This window comes from Mycteria americana, chromosome 6 (genome assembly GCF_035582795.1).
Source record: "Mycteria americana isolate JAX WOST 10 ecotype Jacksonville Zoo and Gardens chromosome 6, USCA_MyAme_1.0, whole genome shotgun sequence".
Lineage (NCBI taxonomy): Eukaryota > Metazoa > Chordata > Aves > Ciconiiformes > Ciconiidae > Mycteria > Mycteria americana.
Window position 1 is genome coordinate 4,445,434 of NC_134370.1, and position 19,287 is coordinate 4,464,720.

The window sequence follows — 19,287 nt, forward strand, 5'->3', positions numbered from 1 at the left end:
AGCTGGGCTTTCTATAGAAAACCCGCGCGCACCGGGATGGGGGTTGCTCTGGGGCAGGAGCACAGCCACTCAGCATGAAAAACGGGGTGCAGTCCCGGCCGGCGGCGCCCCGGGGCACCTGCTGCTGTGTCAGGGCAGGAGTAGGACCCAGTCACTGCTCCGAGCTCACTCTCATCTCTCTCTCCCCGGCTGCTGCCAGATGAGGCAAGGAGCATTCCTGGTGAACACGGCGCGCGGGGGGCTAGTGGACGAGAAGGCCTTAACTCAAGCCCTGAAGGAGGGACGGATACGAGGGGCTGCGCTTGACGTGCACGAGTCTGAACCGTTTAGGTAAAGCTCTGGCTTTTTCTTGGGTTGCCATCTGTAGCAGCGTGGCTGGGGGGAGTACACAGCACCCACACACCTTGTCGCACAACCCCAGCGCTGGGGGACAGTCCTGCTGGTTTGAGAAAAGGCCCGGCACCGGCACCTTGCAGCGTCCATCGGGTATGGGCTGGCACCGGGGTTACAGGTATCTGAAGGGGCACTGGGGGCTTAGAACAGCCTGTGTTTAAAAAAAAAAAAAAAAAAAAAGGCACTCACTAGTCCACAAGAACAAATTTACTGCATTGAGTGTTGGGCATTTTTGCTCGCAGGCTGCTGCTGCTAGCTGGGAAGGGGTTGGTTATAAGTGGGAGTGCAGCTCCTCTCACCGCAGATTGGGGATGAGGGTAGCACTAGTAGGTTGCTTGTGTTTTCAGAAACAATTTTTAAAAAAAAGAAAGTGTGCTCCTACAAAGGGGGAACCCCCATGTCCACCCCTTCCCACCTTGCGCTGGGTGACCTGCAACCTGTCCCCACATCTCCACACTGCTGCAGAGCCACCCCAGGCGTTTATTCCTGTGGGAACATTATGAGCAACCACCCAGTAGGTTGGTTTTGCAGCCCTGTTGGCTCGTTTTTTGGTGCATTTTCAGTTTGCGCCCTGCACTGGAGCCGTGCTTCCTCCCCAGTGTTTCCGTGGCCATTGTTCCTATATGTTGGGCTCCTTCCAGCCCAGGTGCCACAGGTGAGGGGCTGGGGACCGAGGCTTGCATATGCAGAGGGCAGGCCACTAGCCTTTTGCCATTTGTAACATATATTATTCTCTTTTTAAACATTCATTAATCTTTCTTTCTTTTTCTCCCTGCTCCAAGTTTTGCTCAAGGCCCGTTGAAAGATGCTCCTAATTTAATCTGTACTCCACACACCGCTTGGTACAGCGAGCAGGCGTCACTAGAGATGCGAGAAGCTGCTGCTACTGAAATACGGCGTGCGATCACAGGTACCCAGCCCTGCGAAGAAGCTGGGGTTAGCTCACGTGTGCGCCTGGAATGTGAGCCAGGAGGGGCAGAGACAGGGCTTTGCCCTACCCATGTCTCAGCAGGAGACTGGGAAAGGGGTCTGACCCTGATTTTCTTCCCAGCGAAAGAGCTGAGAAACCAAACTTTACTTTTCTGTCATTTGGGCATGTTTGTGGTTGGGAGGGGATTTTCTGTGGGTTTTGGGTGTGGTTTTTTTTTTAAATCAATGGGGCACTTGTGCAGCATGGCAAAGACTAGTGTCCACAACTGGGAAGAAAAGAACAGTGAAGCAATAGTCACTGCCCCTTTTAATGGTGCTAACCCAAAAGATGGTGCAGACTGTAGCTGACTGCACACCAAAACCAAATCCCAAAGCTGTGAAGCCACCTCTGTCCAACTCTTGCTGTAACTGAGCTTGCTCCAAGGCGGTGGGCAAGATACTCCAGCAAACGGGTGGTTCTCTTGTCCTAAAAATTGCCCCCCTAGTTAACGTGGAAGGCATAGTTCCATGCCTGGCTAGCCCCTGCTTTGAAAGCAGTGGGCTCAAGGGAGCAGCTTTCCTGAAAGCAGAGAGTTGGGACAGAGCAGGAAGCTGGTCTCCAGCCCTGCACCTTGGCACAGCCAAAACGTTCTCCTGGGGGAATGGGATATGGGATTTTTTTCCCCATCCTTTACACTAACAAATATAGTGAAATGGAAAAATTGTAGTTTATTAGAGGGTCATAAAGCTAGGACTCAGCTGACGCACACTTACCTTTATTACCAACTCCAGGGCGCATCCCAGAAAGCCTAAGAAACTGCGTGAATAAGGAATTCTTTGTCACAACAGCTCCGTGGTCAGTAATAGATCAGCAAGCAATTCATCCAGAGCTCAATGGTGCCACGTACAGGTAAGCCAGAGAACAGGACCGCCGCAGCCAGCTCCCCTGCAGACGTATGGGTTGGGATGCCAGCTCTAAAGTGAGCGTGAAAGCCCACGCAACAAGTTCTGCATTGGCTCAGCCGGTGACTGTGAAGTCCCCTTCCTTGGGGACTAGTAGTCACACCGCTGGGATTACTAACGCTGCTTGATTTATGCATGGGTTTATAAAGCCTCCCATTTGGAAAGCCTTCATTCTGGTGGGCCAGCACTCACTTGCGTGGCATCTCCGTAAGTGCCAGGACCCCAGACCCGTATACAAGCAGGACGTAACTTCGAAACTGAAGAAGTGATTGCAGATTTGCGCTGCACTTCTGTCTGTGCACTGCCTGCTTGGGCTGTGAGCCTGGCCCAGCTTGTGGGTTAATGAGCCAGTATAAAACCTCCACCTATAGGTCCATAGTCAGGTGGCCTAATTTCCACCTAAATCCCTGAGATTAGGGTTCCTTATTGCTCCACTTTGGACGGCTCCAAGCGCACTGATAGGAGACAGTAGGCATGGGCAGCCTTCAGCATATCACCATTGCCAAAAATACTCCAAGATACAAAAAAAACCTGTGGGGCACATCAGGTCATGTTCCAGGGCAGCAGCGGGCAGGAGCGCATCCGGCAGCAGAGCCCATGAGAGGGCAGGGCCCTGAGCAACGCATGTGCCATGGCCCTGCATGCTCCCAACTGCCTGCAGCTCACAGGCAGCGATTGCTCACTTTGACTGGCAGAATGCGTAGACGGAAACATCCAAACCTGGTGAAAGCATCCCCCTTGGTCCTGCTCCTGACTGCTCCGAAGCACGTGAGCAACGCCATTACTCTGGGGACAAGCCTTGGCTGCCAGGCTTAACCTCTGCCTCTGCAGGTGCTTCATCCTTGCTAAGCTGGTGCCCCTGTAAGCTGGCAGCCGGGCTCAGCTCACCACCTTCACAGGCAGGTAAAATCTCCCTTCCCCTCCTGGCTTCCCCCTCCGCCTTTCCCTAAGGCGGTGGCAGCAGCAGGGAGGTGCGCGTGGCTGGGTCCCTCAGTCCCCACACATCCAACAGATGGAGAGGTTTGGTCTCATTGCCCCCCCCATCACACCGTCCCTGTGGGCAGCTCAAGAAATTCTCATCTCATCTCCTTTCTCAAACTCAGTGTCATTTCTTGGAATACATATCACTCACCCTGCTCTTAGAAAGGAAGACGGACTAGTTCCAACCCCATTTTTTAGCTGTGCTCTCTGGTTACATGAGGAAGATGCAGCTCACCAGCTCACCTTCCAACTTACAAACCAGGTGTAGGTGTTCAAAGGTATGCACACGCAGGGATGATTTCAGTCAGCATGCTAGCATTTGGCGTTTCAGAGAGCATTCAAAATGATTCCTTAACCAATTCAAGAAATTCTTTTCAAAAGAGAAAGGTTGTCTCATGGTTCAACAAGCAGTTAGAAGATACAGAACAAGACGCAGCCCCGGTATCATAGTGGACGCTTACCCAAGACCTGCGTCCAACCTGTACACCTCACCACGGTCGTGCGGGAATGTCTATAGCCGATACAGATTTACCCAGCAAAGGCCAGTCTAGAGCTCTGTAGGAAGAGCTGCAAGGAAAAGACCTGACAATAAAAAGGAGCAGGGAAAGAAACAGAAGAGCAGATAGACATCGGTGTCACAAAGGCAAAGCAGCGTTACGGGCGCAGGGATGACAAGCCACCACCCTTCTGTGCGCATCGAATGCTGCACTAGGGTTTACAGAAACAAAACACAAATGGGTGCAGAAAGGGAGCGGATGGGTTCCCGAGAGCGCCGCTCGGTAACTGCTCTTCGGCACGTCAGCTCAGATGCTGCTGCTGCTGTCCTGGTGTCCAGTGAATGAGCTGCAAAAAAAGCAAAACTCGCTCTTGGAGAGGATTACTCACTCTCGTCTGTACTTTACCTGTCCCTTGTACTTAGCTTCTAGTCTGACGTGGTTCCTTTGGTCAAGGGCATTTGGTTTATGCTAAAGGAAATTAATTTGTGCCCATCTATTAATGGGATACTAGGAGTCTGCCGCAGCTTACAGGCATCAAGCACAGCTTTTTTGGAAAAGCACTCAAAGCAAGTGATTTCTGCTCAAAGAAAAGAAAGATTTTCTTTTAAAGAAAGCCGAGGGGTTAGGTATTGCTGACAAGAAACTTCAGCGTCAGGCATAAAGGTTTCCATTAACTCAAATCTTCTAGGAAATACTGGCTCCGACCCAGGGGGTTTATGCTCAGCTTTCCCCACTGCAGGATCAGGGCCTGCAGAACAGAAAAGCGACATTCTCCTGCCGAGAAGAGTCCCTGTAGCTGGCTGCTGTATTTATACCTGTGGTTTTCTTCTCTCTCAGCTGATTGGCAAAATTATTTGTCTCCTTATGCAGTTGAGCACCAGGAAATTGTTCCTATAGGTCATGGTATCACATCTCTAGTATGTGCTTTTAGTATTAAAAGCATCAAGTTCAGGCAAACAATGCAAAAAAGGTTTAGAACAATCTGACTCTATCATCATCTTCCTCATCTCTATCACTGGAGTGTTTGGGGTTTTTACATGTATGAGAAAGTACTCTGTATAAATAAAACCTATTTCCTCCCCTTTCAAAGCATAAACTGTACTGGCTCAAGTAGTGCCAGCACTCAAATACTCTGTTAGTCACAGCTTGCTCGAGGGTTAAAACCAAAGTAAAACAAAAAACAAAAAAACGAAAAACCTTATGTACGCAAGTTTTGGTTGCAAAGTTTGTGTGATGCCGTTGCTTGCAAATCTCTGCTTTGAGCTTGGGCATTAAGGCTACACCAGTGCTAGTTTCACATAATTCTGACTGTAACAAGTTAAGCTCATGAGGCGACAGCGTCAGCGTTTATTGCCACGACTGTCAGTGCTTCCACACAAGTGGAAAGATGAAGCTGCCAGAAGGGAAGGCAGGGAGGAGGGGTTACGCACATTAAACGAAAAATCGCAATTTTGACCCACAGAAGCATTGGTTTATCCCTTGTAATTTAAAAGAAAAACTGAACTCGGCTCTAGTAGAGAAGTGGAATCTCTTTGCCGTGCCTTTTCTCCAGAGCCTCTGCAACGGTGGTTGGGCGATTGGCGCTGCCTGTGGTGAGCTCTGACCTGACGAACCTGCCTCTCTCTGTCCCCTCTCCCAGGTATCCACCTGGGATGGTCAGCGTCGCACCGGGAGGAATACCGGCAGCTATGGAGGGCATCATTCCTGGAGGCATCCCTGTTACTCACAATCTTCCCACAGTAGCACATCCTTCTCAAGCTCCATCTCCTAACCAGCCCACAAAACACGGGGACAACAGGGAACATCCCAACGAGCAATAGCAGATAATTTAAAAAAATCATTCAATAAACTTGGGACCAAGAGACATTGGAAAAGAAGTTGTACATGAACTAAAAAAGAATTTGATACGAAATTTGTAATGTTGATTTTGGACAGACGCATCATTGATGTTCCAGTGTTAACGACAAAGTGATAGCAGTCAAGACTGGGGAGAAGCCCTGAAGAAGTCACCTGCTTACTGAAGCGCTGAAAACTAGGATGTGATACATTAATGATCAACTTCTGTTATTGTGTGTTAAGTTTCCTTCATCTGTGCATCAATCACATGAATAAAAATAGATTCCCCCCCCCCCCCTCAATTCCTTGGGAGGAACAGGGCTTTGTACCTGTTTTCAAACCACTGCATTAAGCAATCCTTACAGAGTTAACATAGAAATGTAAGAGGAAACCATTATGTGGCTTCAGCCCTTTCCTTACTCTTGTATCTGGTTACCTCTTCTAACGGGAGGCATCAGTACTGGCTTAGAAATGGAAGAAAAAAAAAATAATAATAAGAATAATCCTTTTTGCAGTCTCACAGGGCCAGTGACGGGTAACAGAAGTTCTCCTGCCAGGTTTAAGTTCTAGCCATTCCAGCCGGGATCCGTGGGATGGGGAGGGCAGAAAGGGCTCCTGGCAACAGCCGCTGCCCTCCCCGGCTGATGAAAAAAACCAGTCTCTTCTCTGCCCAACACACTGAATAAAGTAGCTGTGCATTCACCTACGCCCCGCAATGATGCAAGGAAAAAAAAAAAAAAAAAAAGAAAAAAAAAGAAGAAAGTATTAAGTTTCACACACTATTTGTACTCAAATATATTTTCTCAGTTTTAAATCTGCAGCTATTTTATCAAGTGGAAAAAGTCTTGAGCTGGAAAGGGTTCAAGAATAATGTTGCATTTCCTTATGTCTCAGGAAACACTTTTTATGGTAACTTGTCAGACTGTCTATGAACAAAACCCACTTTTTTAGACATTGATAAAAGTCTTCTTTTCTTCACGTGATATTTTATACAAGAACACTTCAAAACGTGTTATTAGATGTGACTGATTTTAACAAATCCTATTAGATTTGTATCAACTAGTTACATGTTATATTCATAGTCTTTTGTGAATCATCGCCTTTTTGTTTTTTAAAAGATGGCCTATTTTGAGCCTTTGTATGGGTACATTCCTGTTTCTGTGACAAAAAAAATCTTAAGCTGTCCCAAACAGAAAAAAAAAAAACCAATGGCTATCAGAAGTATGTTTTGTTTTAGTGTGTTACCGTTATTGTATTTGTTTATTGTAAAGGTGGACATTTAGCGTTCAGTGCAGTTTTCAATAAAAAGTGATAAAATTTCTATAATTTCTGAAAGGTAAGAGCTCTCGCTGCAATCTGACTACCGCTTTAAGTTGAAGACATGGAGAATGCACAGTAAGGTATAGAAACGCAACTCTGCTCGCACTGTGCCCTCCTCCGAAACAGAGTACGATTTCACAGCGGAGAGCAGGTAAGTTCCCCTCGAGTCCGACTTCGGTACCTCTGGCACTGGAGCAGCAGCTGGGACCCGCTCGTGTCACGGTCAGCGGAAGGATGACACTTAGAGAGCGCCGTGATTTGCAGCGGCCGAGGATCCGTCCTTGGCTTCCTGCAACAGCCTTTGAGAAACCCTGTAGAAACTTGGTTCAAGCTTGCTGCGTGCAGGGCAGTTTTAAAATTGCACTGCTGGGGAAACGCTTGCTGAATTTTGTTTCCTAACCAGACTTTCAGGCAGTGCTGTTAACTTAATTCATGATTTGTGAAGATTTAAAATCAAGTGGGACATTATATGCAGCCTAGGTGGAAAAAGATCACTATGGTTTCTGTTAAGCTACGAAGGCAGCTATGCCTCAAACAACATTTTTTGTACCTACTCGAGAAATGAAGCATTAACAAACCACTAGGGAACAAAGCTGAAAACATGCTGGAGAAGTTCTAGCGGCTTCGAGCCTCGCTCAACAAAAGGCCCCTTCTTTCCTTTCCACTCTGTCTTTCACGTTGCGGCAAAGAGCACCAGCACACGCGGCATTAGATGGGGCAAAGAGCTTGGTCTGGAAAGGGACTAAAAAAAAAAGCTGAAACCAAAAAGTGTCTAGGTTACAAAATTCTGTATTTTGTTTGCTTTAAATTAAACTGAAAACTAGTTAACCAGCTTCAAATGTGTTAAAAAAGAGGTCACTTTTCATAGATGAGTGACCACGGTCAGTGATCAACAGCTTACCAGTGATTCTCCATGAACGCCGTGAGAAACCAGGAGGATAAAACAGGTTAGTTACAGAGAAGGTGTTTGGGAAACACTGAAATGACAGTAAAAACCAAGAGGAAAACATTTAATTGATGTTACGGTTTAGAGTTGTTTTAAAAATCAGTTTTAAATAAGCAGTTGCATCCCAGATGGGTGCAAGCGCTTCCCTGCGCCGCAGGATCTCGTGTGCCGGCGGTTCCTCGGGCATCCGCTGCCAGCAGCGGGCTCCGCACCAGGACAGCGAGAGGCTTCGCTCAAGACCCCACAGAGAACGGCAAACGCCGTATTTTTCATCCAACACCCGACCTCCCTCTCAACCAAAACCAAGGACGGATGCACATGTCAGCAGACAGCTTGAAGCGCTACAAGCCCGACGAGCAGAAATTAAGAGATCCCAAGGGTTACAAGCTAACGGACACGTTTCAGTAACAGACTGCAGTTTCGGTGCTCCCCTCCGCTGTTGGGTTTTGAGCGCCCGCAGTACAAACGCTGGCAAAACGCGCCAAGAGAAGATCCACGGAAGCGGAAAGGGAGGAGGATCATCGCAATCAAGATATGCGGAAGCACCGGGAAGCGGCACGCTGCAACTCGCAAATGGAAAATTATGGGGCAAAGAAACGGGAGATGAGCAGTTGCTGCTGAAGATTTGTGCCGTTACTTTGCCGACAGCGCCGTACTGCTGCTGTCACGCTCAAGGCAGGCAGGGAGGCTCTCCATTGATGACGGATGTCAGAGTAGCTTAAAAAAGCAGCTTGAAGGTGACAGACACTTAAAAAAACCCCCAAAACCTAAAAAAAAGGGGATAAGGGAAGTTACTGAACAAAAGGGGGGGGGAGCGGCAATTAAGTAAGGGTCTCTAAGCGCACACAAACCAATTTTGTTAATGCAGTAAACACAATCTAGTAATATTTGCCATAAGCCATGCAGCAGGACTTTGGAAGAATCCAGAATTACTAAATTTTAATATATTAAAACCAAAAGAAATACAGGGATTTTCACTGAGGAATTCATAAATAAAACCAGAAAAAAAACGACCAGATGTGAAGGAGGTAGCAATGAAAAGCCAAGTTCTGTGCTAGGAAAGCGTGTGCTACTGCGAGCAATAATATGAGGAAAATAACACTGAGAAACCCGATTTTATATATATACTTGGCTAAAAGAGCAGAACTTGCTGACAAGCTGCAAGGTAGCATTTGCAAATTAATCTCAGTATTTGTAAACTTTCAAGTCTGTCATTCAAGGAGAGTACCATTAACATACACTGACTACTGTGCTAGCACAAAGCAGGGGTTTGCATCTCTTTAATCTACAGGTACATGAGGTTTGGATTACTTTGATTTTGAAAAAGATACTTCACCAGTTCCAAAATGACCTGTGAAGCGTGTTAACCTGAACATACCATTTTACAGCACATCAGAACAAAACAATAATGATCGAGAAAGCCAAGAGCTCTGAAGTACCAGGACTGTCCTCTCATACCAGAACGAGATAAATATCGGAGAGCACGGTGCATGCTTTTGAAAAACAGCTGAACTGACTGCATGGTGAGCTTCCACTTGCTATGGTGAAGGGCTGGCTGGGGACGGGGATCGTCAGGCCACAACGCAGGCTGCATACAGCAACGGGAGATGAGGAAAGGCGTGCTCGTTGAATTTGGCTCAAGGTAGACTTTCACATTGGTTATTCTCCCCATGTTACAAGGAAGCCTTACTTCCTTAAACGGAACAGTACTGCAGAACGCAAAGGGGGGGCTGTTAAAATGCTGCCCAGCGTTTCGCACACCCCTTGAAGTAGCCTACCGAAGGTAGGAGCTTATCCTTTCGTCCACTCAAACGGTGGTCTGCACAGGGAAGCTAATCCTGGGTAAGCTAGGATCTGAATTCACAGCGATCTGGTTCCTGAATGAGAACTTCTAAAGCTGGCACACTTAGTCCTGAACTAGAAAGACCTCCAGCAGCGTACTGGGTTACACCACGACAGATAAGCGATGCCACCAAGCACACGGTGCAAGCCAGCTCGGGCCATGGAAATTCTCATCCCAGCTTACTCTGCGTTCAGTTCCCCTGACAGAAAAGCTTAAAGTCCTCAGCTAGACAAGGTATGAAAGGATTTCACTGCAAGGTAAGAAAAGGGACCAAAAAAAAAAAAAAACCAAAAAACACCAAAACAATTTAGAAAGCAAACTTGAAACAGGACCGTATGCTTGTGAAGAACCTCTTTAGTATCTGCGGTTTGCCTGTTCGGTTCAGGTAAATCATACGTACATTGCAGATAAGCATGCATTCTTTTACCTGAAAATTTGCGCATGCACCAATCAGAGGAGATCTAACGGCCAAAAAAAGGTGAAGACATTCCATAATAAACCTGAATGGAATCTGTGATGGGAAAATGGCTAAGTTAATACAGTACTTCATTATTTCTATACTTTTGGTGTCGTCACCAAGTTTATGTAGGAGTTGTGCACATTTCAACACCATCTAAGCAGCATTTGGAAGAAAAAGCAGCAAGTTCCTCAGGGTTTCCATAGCTCTGAACTACATAAAAATATGTGCTATGGGGCTTCTTTCCAAATTCTAATTAAAACAGTTTCACCTACTGCAAAATTCCTTATTCAACCACCACACCATCAAAAGTGCTTTTCAAGACAACCTGAATTGCACTGTATATGTAAAAACTGGCATTAACCTTTAGTGTTTAAGTGAGATTTTTAGATAAACTTTATCCATTACAGGTTACATGGCTAAAGTTATCAAATATAATAAAATTTCTACTGGAGAATATACTCTGAACTTACAATCTTAGGAACTTACATAAGTTTAAGTATGGCCACATCAATCAACATGCAAGAAATTCCCAGGTTTACATACTGAGAAATATATAACAGTGCTTTTAAAAACAACTTTAGCATAGATTCTTCTTTTGAATTAGAACTGCCAAGTGTGTTCTCACTAGATTTGAAGACTGAGGAGTAACCCTTTAAAAAGGTGTTTTTTCATTTGCAGCAATGTTTAAGTTGATGAAAGAATAAATGATAAAATGATACATAGTTTGTATCACAGCAAGACGGAGTTCTGACAATATGGAATTCTCAATCACGTCTGAGTTCTCGAATTTCACACACTTTTGTTTAGTATATGCTCACTGGAATAAAATCCCTATATTTTAGGTCACTTTTCTGAATAAATATTCTTACGTATACTGAAAGGAATCTATTAACTATTAAAGAAAAAAAAAAAAGGAAAAAACCAAAAAACTTTCAGGAAACAAATCATTTCACTCAATGAAAAATTTAGCTTCTCTTCCAGTTTGTTCCGTAGGTTTAGATTTTATTATATGGGCACAGCAGTAACTAAAATAATGAATGTATTTTTGCTTATGACTTGCTGTGGGTATTTTGTGCAAACAAAAAAACCTCACAATCTGACCTGGGCACTAGTGAGATTTCACATAAAAGGGCCTTTCACGGAAATGTGTCAGAGTATCTAAAGGGTGATGCAGAATACCAAGTTCTACTGTCGTAGGATCTCGGAGGGAAGAGATATCCATCTAACATGTGCTTTCATAAGTGCCCTTATTTGAAAAATTTCTTTGCAATAATTAAGATGCTGGTATACTTTTCTATTACACAACCTCTTACACAACCACATGCGGTACATTTATAGACAGATTTACAATCAGAAAGAAAAATGGTTTTTTTCTGTCTTGATAATAAAATTAGCTGTTTTTCATTTCTTTTTCTTTGTTTTTATACAAACTGTAGTCCAGCCCATTTCGCTCTCTTCACGCCACAGATGAGCTTCTAGACTCTCTCTCCATGCTGGTTAGAAAAGTCCTTTACAGCATGTTTCCCCTAGAATCGGGTCGTTCCACAACGAACTGCTAGAGCACAACGCTAACTCTGGGTCAGACACTCTGCGCTGGTCATTTTCTTTTCAATTTCTTCATCATCATTCATCATCATCATCCTCGTCTTCCTCGCCATCGGAAAGGGATGTACAAGGGCGGATCTGTCGGTAGCGATCGAGCCACTTCTCTACCATCTGGGTGACCAGCGGATGATTGCGCCTACGAGAGCTTTTCTGCATCGCAACGAGAACCCCTCCTTCTGTCACACAGCAGTCCAGCCATTCCCGAAGCAGCTTTTCTTGCTGCTCCTCATTACCTATCTTTGGGGGAGAGAAAACGGATTGAGAATGAGGCTTGAAACACTACCAGCAACTTTAAGCAAGCCACCGGTGATATTCTGAAACACCCAGGCCAGGGGAGCAACGCAGTTCCTTTTTGAAGCTAGACAGAGTTAGCATACTACTTCCCCGCAGCTGGGAGTCTCCGAAAGCCAAACTGATGCACACTGCAGTTTCAACCAAAATTTGAAGGCTCTGGCAGTATTCTCCAGCTATTCTTCCCTTTCAACTTTTTCAGACGTGTATTTCCAATATAGCCTTCCTATATTTCAATTATTTGTTGAGCACTAATTATTTATGGTAGGCACAACATATAAGGAGGATAAGTCCTCGAAGAGCCTTCTGGCTTTACAAAGCCATTTTTAGGAGTCTAGCAGTTCTTGACATGAAAGACTTCCTCTTGTAAGACATAACAAGTGTTGTGGCTTGCTGAAAAAATATTCCCCTCTAGACTTAAAGTCCATACTGTTTTCTCCTTTATCTACAGGATATCCACTTTTTGCAATAACTTCAGGTTGTCCAACCCTCCCTTCCCCATGCACACACTTTACTGAAGTGGTTCCCCATCTTTATCATAGTTATTAAAGAAGAAACATGTTGAGTTTCATTAGGAAAAAAACAGGTAGAGCATGCTGTAACTACTGGCCAATATTTATGTTGCATCCCTTAAAAAAAAAAAAGGCATATTTCAATCTCGCATTAGTATCAGAATCCTTATTTCTGGGTCCTTTTCAGGGTACACTTTTATTCACAGGCACAGTGAGGTTGCATTCAATTTACAGAGCTATAAATAAGCATCAAATCTGTGGGAAAGTATCTTTCACAATCACCTCAAATGATGGGGAAGGGAGCGGTATTAAACAAACAGAACAGCACACTCCCCATAATTCTCTGAACAGCAAGAACATACGGGGCTACAGCGATTGCCGAGGCCACAGCCTAGAAGCAGCTGTGACAAAGGCGACCGGCCGCACGACCATTCTTACCTCTTGAGCAGAAAGGAAGTGAATGTGCAATAATTTCCTCTCGCTATCCACCAACGGTAGAAAAGTAACAGTAACATCATCATCAGTGTTCAAGTTAGCACCAGCACCTCGATTGCCATAACCATCGTTCTCCATGGCAACCAGAGCAGAGAAATGGCCCCTTGTGTAGCCCAGAGCAATAGGACTTTTCCAACAAAAACTCTGTTCCCATAACAAAGGCAAATATACACCTACGACAAATGAAAAGCAAGGGTAAGACTCAGAACTACGATGTTCAACGATGAAGAATTTTGATACAAACCTTTTGCTTTTGACTAAACATAGTAACAGCAGCGCATTACAAGCATTTAAAGCATACTTGGTTTGGTCTACACTAATACAGGTCACACTTTTCAGTACAGCTAATTATTATTAGGTTAGCATGAGATTAGTCAAGTATCTCTGCAACTGTACAAGTTTAGACATAAAAGCCATTACAGTTACAAGCCATTACAATTACAACCAACACCACATTACCATTCCCCCTAAAAAATCTATGATCTATAGTACAGTGATGAACAAAAAAAAAAACCCAAGGTTAGAAAAGCAGTCTGTTTGGTGACTCTTCTTAAAAATAAAAAAGATTAAAGAAAATCAGATGCTGCATCACAGAAATAAAAGCTACAGTCAGATGTCTATTTTTATCAGAACAAAAATTCCACCATCTGCTTACAAAACTTATTATTAAAAGAACTTACTGCACTAAGTATTATTTAGTACCTAAATATGTAGCCTATCCCAGAGACAATGGGGCTTCTCATAAACATTGTACTAACAGATTAAATTAACCCACATCAATTACACTACCTAATCTCAAAAAAACCCCACCCAAAAGCTGATACTATTTTGCTCAGATACAACAAATTACTGGTGTCACAGATGCCAAGAGAAACTGCAGTTTTTCTCCCCACTGTTTTTAGCAATAAAGACAGTTAATTCGCTTGAGGTGCATGAAGCCTCAAAATAAAACTACAACTCTTTTCTTCTAGGAACATAAATAATTCCTGGTGTGTACTGCTGCAAGACAACTTAAGCAAAAGCATGCCTTACCTTGTGACAGTTTAAAAATAGCCACGCATAAACTTAAGTGCACATGTAGCATAGCAACCTGTCATAGTACAGCTGCTGCCAGTAAGTTCGGAATAGACGCTGCAGCAAAACAAGGCACTTCACTTCTCCTCCAACATCCGTGGAGATGGAAGGGCAACGCTAAAATGGAAATCTGAGGCAGGGGGTGGGTTTGGAGGTTTTACTTAAGTTTTGAACTCATCTTTCTCTGCTGCAACAGAAATTATAGGGGCTACCAGTAAATATTTGTCCCTTTTTTCCCCGTTCTTGAATTAACAATCAAGAAATACCTAGAAGTCTCTCAATTTCTTTTAGATTAAGATTCACACAGGTTTTTACAACATCTAGATCTAAGGACAAATCCATTTAACACCTCCTTGGCACTCCCTTCCTCCCATCCCTGCTACAATGAAGTCTCACTATAACTCAATGCTAAACACAAAAGATGCAGAAAAAGGGTTAAGTGTTAACCAAAAAGTTTCAAGCCTTTACGTTTAAGGAAAGAACCAAACATCTGGTCAAAATTCGAAGTTACATTGAAAATAACGTAAGAACAGTCAAATGTAGCGAAGACAGTCCCTCAATTCCTGGAAGTTCATTCTTCACACATACGCGAAGAAATAACTTCATAAACTTTTTTCCAAGCTTTACTTTGAAGCATCAGCAAAACCACCAAGCATCGAGGGTTGAAAACTAATTTATTAATATTGTATGCTTCATTTAGATATGACGGTGCTAGCTATATACACGTTGGTTAGGTCACCGAGGCCTTTCAGAACTGAAAGCATCAGCACCCTCAGGATGACTGCTTACCCCTTTTCTTCCACAAGTTATGATCATAGAGATATATCAAAAGGTCCCCTCCTTCCACTCACAAACTGTGTCGACTCCTCAGGATACTCACGCTAGTGCGAGGGGCTGACCTTGGCTAGCTGCTGGGTGCCCACCCAGCCGCTCTCTCACTCCCCCTCCTTCAGCAAGACAGGGAGAAAATGCAATGAAAAGCTCGGGGGTTAAGATAAAGACAGGGCGATCACTCACCACTGCACCATCACAGGCAAAACAGATTTGATTTGGGGAAGATTAATTTAATTTATCACCAATTAATACAGACAGTTAATTCACTGCTGTCCCAAACTGGTAGATTTTGGCCCCAAGCACTACTCAGTGTTGTCGGGGCTACAGAAATCACTGATAAGCAAAGGGTCTCATCTCTACAAACATCTCTCATCTCATCTAATGACACAGAACTCCTGCATCATGCATAGCTGCCTCACCTGTTCAGGAGTGGCACTAATCTGTGTACCTCAACATAATCTCTACATTGAAATTCAGCAACTTTTTGGAAAATGTTTTCACCGTTGTTTTATCTTAGTAAAAATGCCACACTAATAACTTCCCCAAGTCAGAAGGCTGTGTTACACTTTCCATTCCTCCTAAACACTACGTGATGAGCTGCACAAGAAGGGATTTTCAGGCGTTACCACGGAGAATATCTAGTGCTCGAAGATTTATAAAAGTCAATCTGATATAAATTGAGAAGGTAGCGTGACAATACTGATGACACGCACACGAGCCACAGAAAGTGAAGAGCATGGGCTAACATCTATCCTGAAAGCCATCCACATAAGATTTAGTTTCTCCAACCTGATCTGATGATAATTTCGGTCAGTCACCTTTTTTCCTGTTTAATTTTAAAAGCTGTATATTCATGCCACTAAAATACATGCAGCTAGACCAGGAGCATACTTAAGGCTGAGTAAATGGATCTTTCACTGTCGAAGCCTTAGTATTTAAAGAAGCATTAACAGGCAATTGCAATCTAGGAAACAAGGAGGCTGTCAGTTATGGGATTCACAGCAGTTACAGCAAGGATGCCAAACTGGAACAAGGAATCCCTGGCAGAGAAAATTCTGATCAGGGAGAAGTTTTCAGGGGCGGATAGGGGGTTTGCAGTACCTTCCAAGGTGCTACGAACTGAACCATGACATTAAATAAGCATTCAAAAAATTAATTTGTCCATCTCCATAACCCACAATCTTTCTTTCCTCTTTCTTTTTTGGTGAACGTGATCTTAAACACAGGCAGGGTGCTATACAGCAAGTCAGAGAAGCCCAAGCACTCCTCAAAGTTTCACTGAAGGGGCACGGGCTAAGCAAAGCTCCCACACCAGCCCAGAACAGCAAGTCTTGTACCATTTACAGGAGACTTGTCTTGGCAGCCCATACTACTGAGTCCGATGGCTGTTTGGTTTCAGGTGTGCTGCTAGCATTTAATGAGCACACACAAACCACAAAAATGTGGCTGGACAAGGATAGAAGTTGACTCCGGGTAATTTGACACAGGACTCCTAAATTCACCTGTTCACAGTGTTGCACATTTCTATGGATGGATGGATGCGGCTTGTGGCAAGCAAATCACAAGTCATAAATATTTGTCTGACTACAGTCCTGGAAATGCATGTCTAGCAAAAGGTTGTCCCAGACACCCGGTCACCTTCTGGTTCACAGAGCAAGAAAACAATTTCAGCATATTTAGACGACCTAACACTTGTCTGCCTCAGTGCCCAATCTATAAAACAACATTTTGCAAACCACTCAGCCTTTCAGTTAAAAGCAACACAAACCTGAAGCGTCAGATCTATATCACATGAATAACTGTTCTTTCCCAGTCTATCCTTTCATCATCTCAAATAAAAGATAACATGTAGCTATGAAGATATGAAGAGTACCAAATTTTTTATACCCTTCAAAAAAGTATTTCATTTCCTCACATAAGGAAGTTTTGTCACTGCCCTGAATTTACAAGCCAAACAGCTTCTCAGATTTTCTGAAGACTCTAAGTAGTTATAATAGGTTACACGTTTGACGTTAACTCCACATCCTGGAGTTCTTCTATATACGGTTTCCCACCTTCCAAAGTTAGTGTACTTTTTTTAAACATCACAGTAAGAGATGTTTCAGGAAGTCCTCTACTAAGTTATAAATAAATGGTGATGTATTGGTGAAAACAACCGTAGGGTAGTAGCCAAGCAGATATACTTGAGGCCAGGGAGATGAACCACGGGCAAAAGAAACGCCCTAACGCCCTGTAACACAGCCACAGTGCCTGATCAGTTCTTTCCACATCGGTTTTGTTTACTGCTGAGCACGTACAGATGCTCCCAATCCCCTCCTCTGTTTTTATTCCTGTAGACAGGCAAATATTAAAGGGTTAGCATCTAATACAGAGGAAAGTCACCCAAACACGCATTTGGCCTGCAAAACAGAATACACATCTTTAGAAATCTACAAACATACGTCTAAGCAAAACTGGACTGAGTCAGCTAAACATCTTCGTGTTTATCTTAAGGATAGCTAGGCTGTTTGCCCAGAAGACTAGAAGGAGAAACAGTCAGAAAGAACCTGATCAAGCGATGCAAAATTTTAGTACTGCTTGAGAAATAGGTCAGTATTTCCATCACACTTGCTGTAAAGTGTGAATTACTGAAACATACATTTTAAAAACTTCCTTTTAACTACATCATGAAATTCACTTTTACAGAAAGTGAGATCTACATTATCAGTCGCCCAATATTTTGTAATTGCAACTAAGTTACCTAATCTTATACCTCAAATAAGAACTGCTGGTAGAGTGTTTGTGAACAGAATTCCTTCCTTTTCAGCCTCTACGGTATACATTCCAGTTGCCACCTCTTTTACTTTAATCAGTTACCAAAAAAAAAAAAAAAAGCTCAACTTCATCATTCTCCACCCTACTTTAATTTCTCCACCCGTCTTTGTATACCCTTGCCTCTTGCTTTAGGGGTGACTCCTTTTCACTGCTCTTAAGGGCTGCTTCACAAATTGCCTCCTGGGGTGCTGCGGGGTGACAAGGCACGTCCCTTCGTCCCGAAAGAGCACCCGGCAGATACCACTGGCACTCTGGTGAGAAACTACGCCAACGCAAATACCTTCTGCCTGCTTCGCCCCCAACTTTACGAGCCTCCTTCAGGAAATGCTAAATACAGTTTAGTTTCTAAAATGAACATTTACAGCCATTAGTACCACAAGCAAACGGAATTTCAAATTCCATTAAACCTCCTGTGTCTTACAGCAGTACAAACCACACAACTTTTGGTAAGTTCTCACAACCAGAGTATTTTATATAAATTATAGACTGAAGGCATGTTGAGTGGAGGTCAAAACACATTTTTACTGTGGCTACAGGCAGCATGCCCACTATGCAATGAAAAACTGCAAGTTTGAGGGAATTGTTCTGTTCTTTTTAATAGCTAACGAAAATTTACCTACCACATAATTCCATCCTCTTCCAGCTAGGAGCTTAATGTCACTCTCCTTTCAACTTCCTCTATGTTTATGATTTACAGCTGAACCTTTTTTAAAACTAAATTTGAAAAACTAAAGGCTTACCTTGAAAGCGGGTATATCCTAATGTTTCTCCTCGGAAACTCTTATAATATTTTACTCCATAAACTATAATTGGTCTTCTAAGAATATGTGCAAGTACAAAAATGTGTGTCTGCTCCAAACTCGCTCCAGGCTGAACCAAACACAAAAGACAGACAACACTTGAAACAGAACTTATCATTCTCTACTTTGAAATTTGACATATAGTCTCCAAAAGGAGACAGAAAATCCTTTTAAGAGTGATCTAGCTTTGACAGGAAAAATGAAAGACTGGAAGACTTACATATCAGTTGGAAATAAGCAAAAACATTTCAGCTTGTACAATAACTTAATCTGTCAGTAATAATTCTTTGTCCTATTGCCCAGATTCAATCTAAGATATTTCATTCCCCAGTTAGAAGTGAAACTCTACATAATGTTTAGTTTAAAAATAATTCACTCATCTGAGGAAAGGTTAAATACCTTTTGATGATAGGAAAAGAGCACATCCAAAACAAATCACAAGAAAATAGCACCAAAATCGTGTTTTTACTTTAAAAGAGGAGTTTAAAATATTCCTATAGTTGGGAGTTTAAAATATTCCTATAGTTGGAAGCTTATAGGAATGTAAATCTCATTTTAGAGGGGAGTTATGAAATATCAGCTTGCTGAAGTTTTAGTAGTGTAAGCTTACAGATTTGTAGGTATGTTCTAGGAGGTAAGCTGCAGGAGCTAGGAGGCAGGACATTAAATAGACGACTGTGTATTAGTTAATTCTACAGACTTCACTCTAACACC

General features: G+C 43.4%; 2 protein-coding genes across 11 annotated transcripts in view; one reads left to right on the forward strand and one right to left on the reverse strand.

Annotated features, from left to right (window-relative positions):
* CTBP2 (C-terminal binding protein 2) overlaps positions 1 to 6,905 on the forward strand; it is a 145,792-nt gene extending 138,887 nt beyond the window's left edge. For all 10 annotated transcript variants that reach the window (XM_075504364.1, XM_075504363.1, XM_075504365.1 and 7 more), the window contains 4 exons: positions 200 to 330; positions 1,176 to 1,303; positions 2,095 to 2,212; positions 5,383 to 6,905. In XM_075504364.1, coding sequence (XP_075360479.1) covers positions 200 to 330; positions 1,176 to 1,303; positions 2,095 to 2,212; positions 5,383 to 5,563 — 558 coding nt within the window. In that variant the 3' untranslated portion in view covers positions 5,564 to 6,905. The remainder of the gene's footprint in view (positions 1 to 199; positions 331 to 1,175; positions 1,304 to 2,094; positions 2,213 to 5,382) is intronic.
* An 86-nt stretch (positions 6,906 to 6,991) lies between these two features.
* The window catches only part of ZRANB1 (zinc finger RANBP2-type containing 1), a 48,799-nt gene continuing 36,503 nt past the window's right edge, over positions 6,992 to 19,287 (reverse strand). The window contains exons 9-11 of the mRNA XM_075504372.1: positions 18,514 to 18,643; positions 12,995 to 13,224; positions 6,992 to 11,990 (exon numbers count right to left, since the gene is read on the reverse strand). Coding sequence (XP_075360487.1) covers positions 11,772 to 11,990; positions 12,995 to 13,224; positions 18,514 to 18,643 — 579 coding nt within the window. The 3' untranslated portion in view covers positions 6,992 to 11,771. The remainder of the gene's footprint in view (positions 11,991 to 12,994; positions 13,225 to 18,513; positions 18,644 to 19,287) is intronic.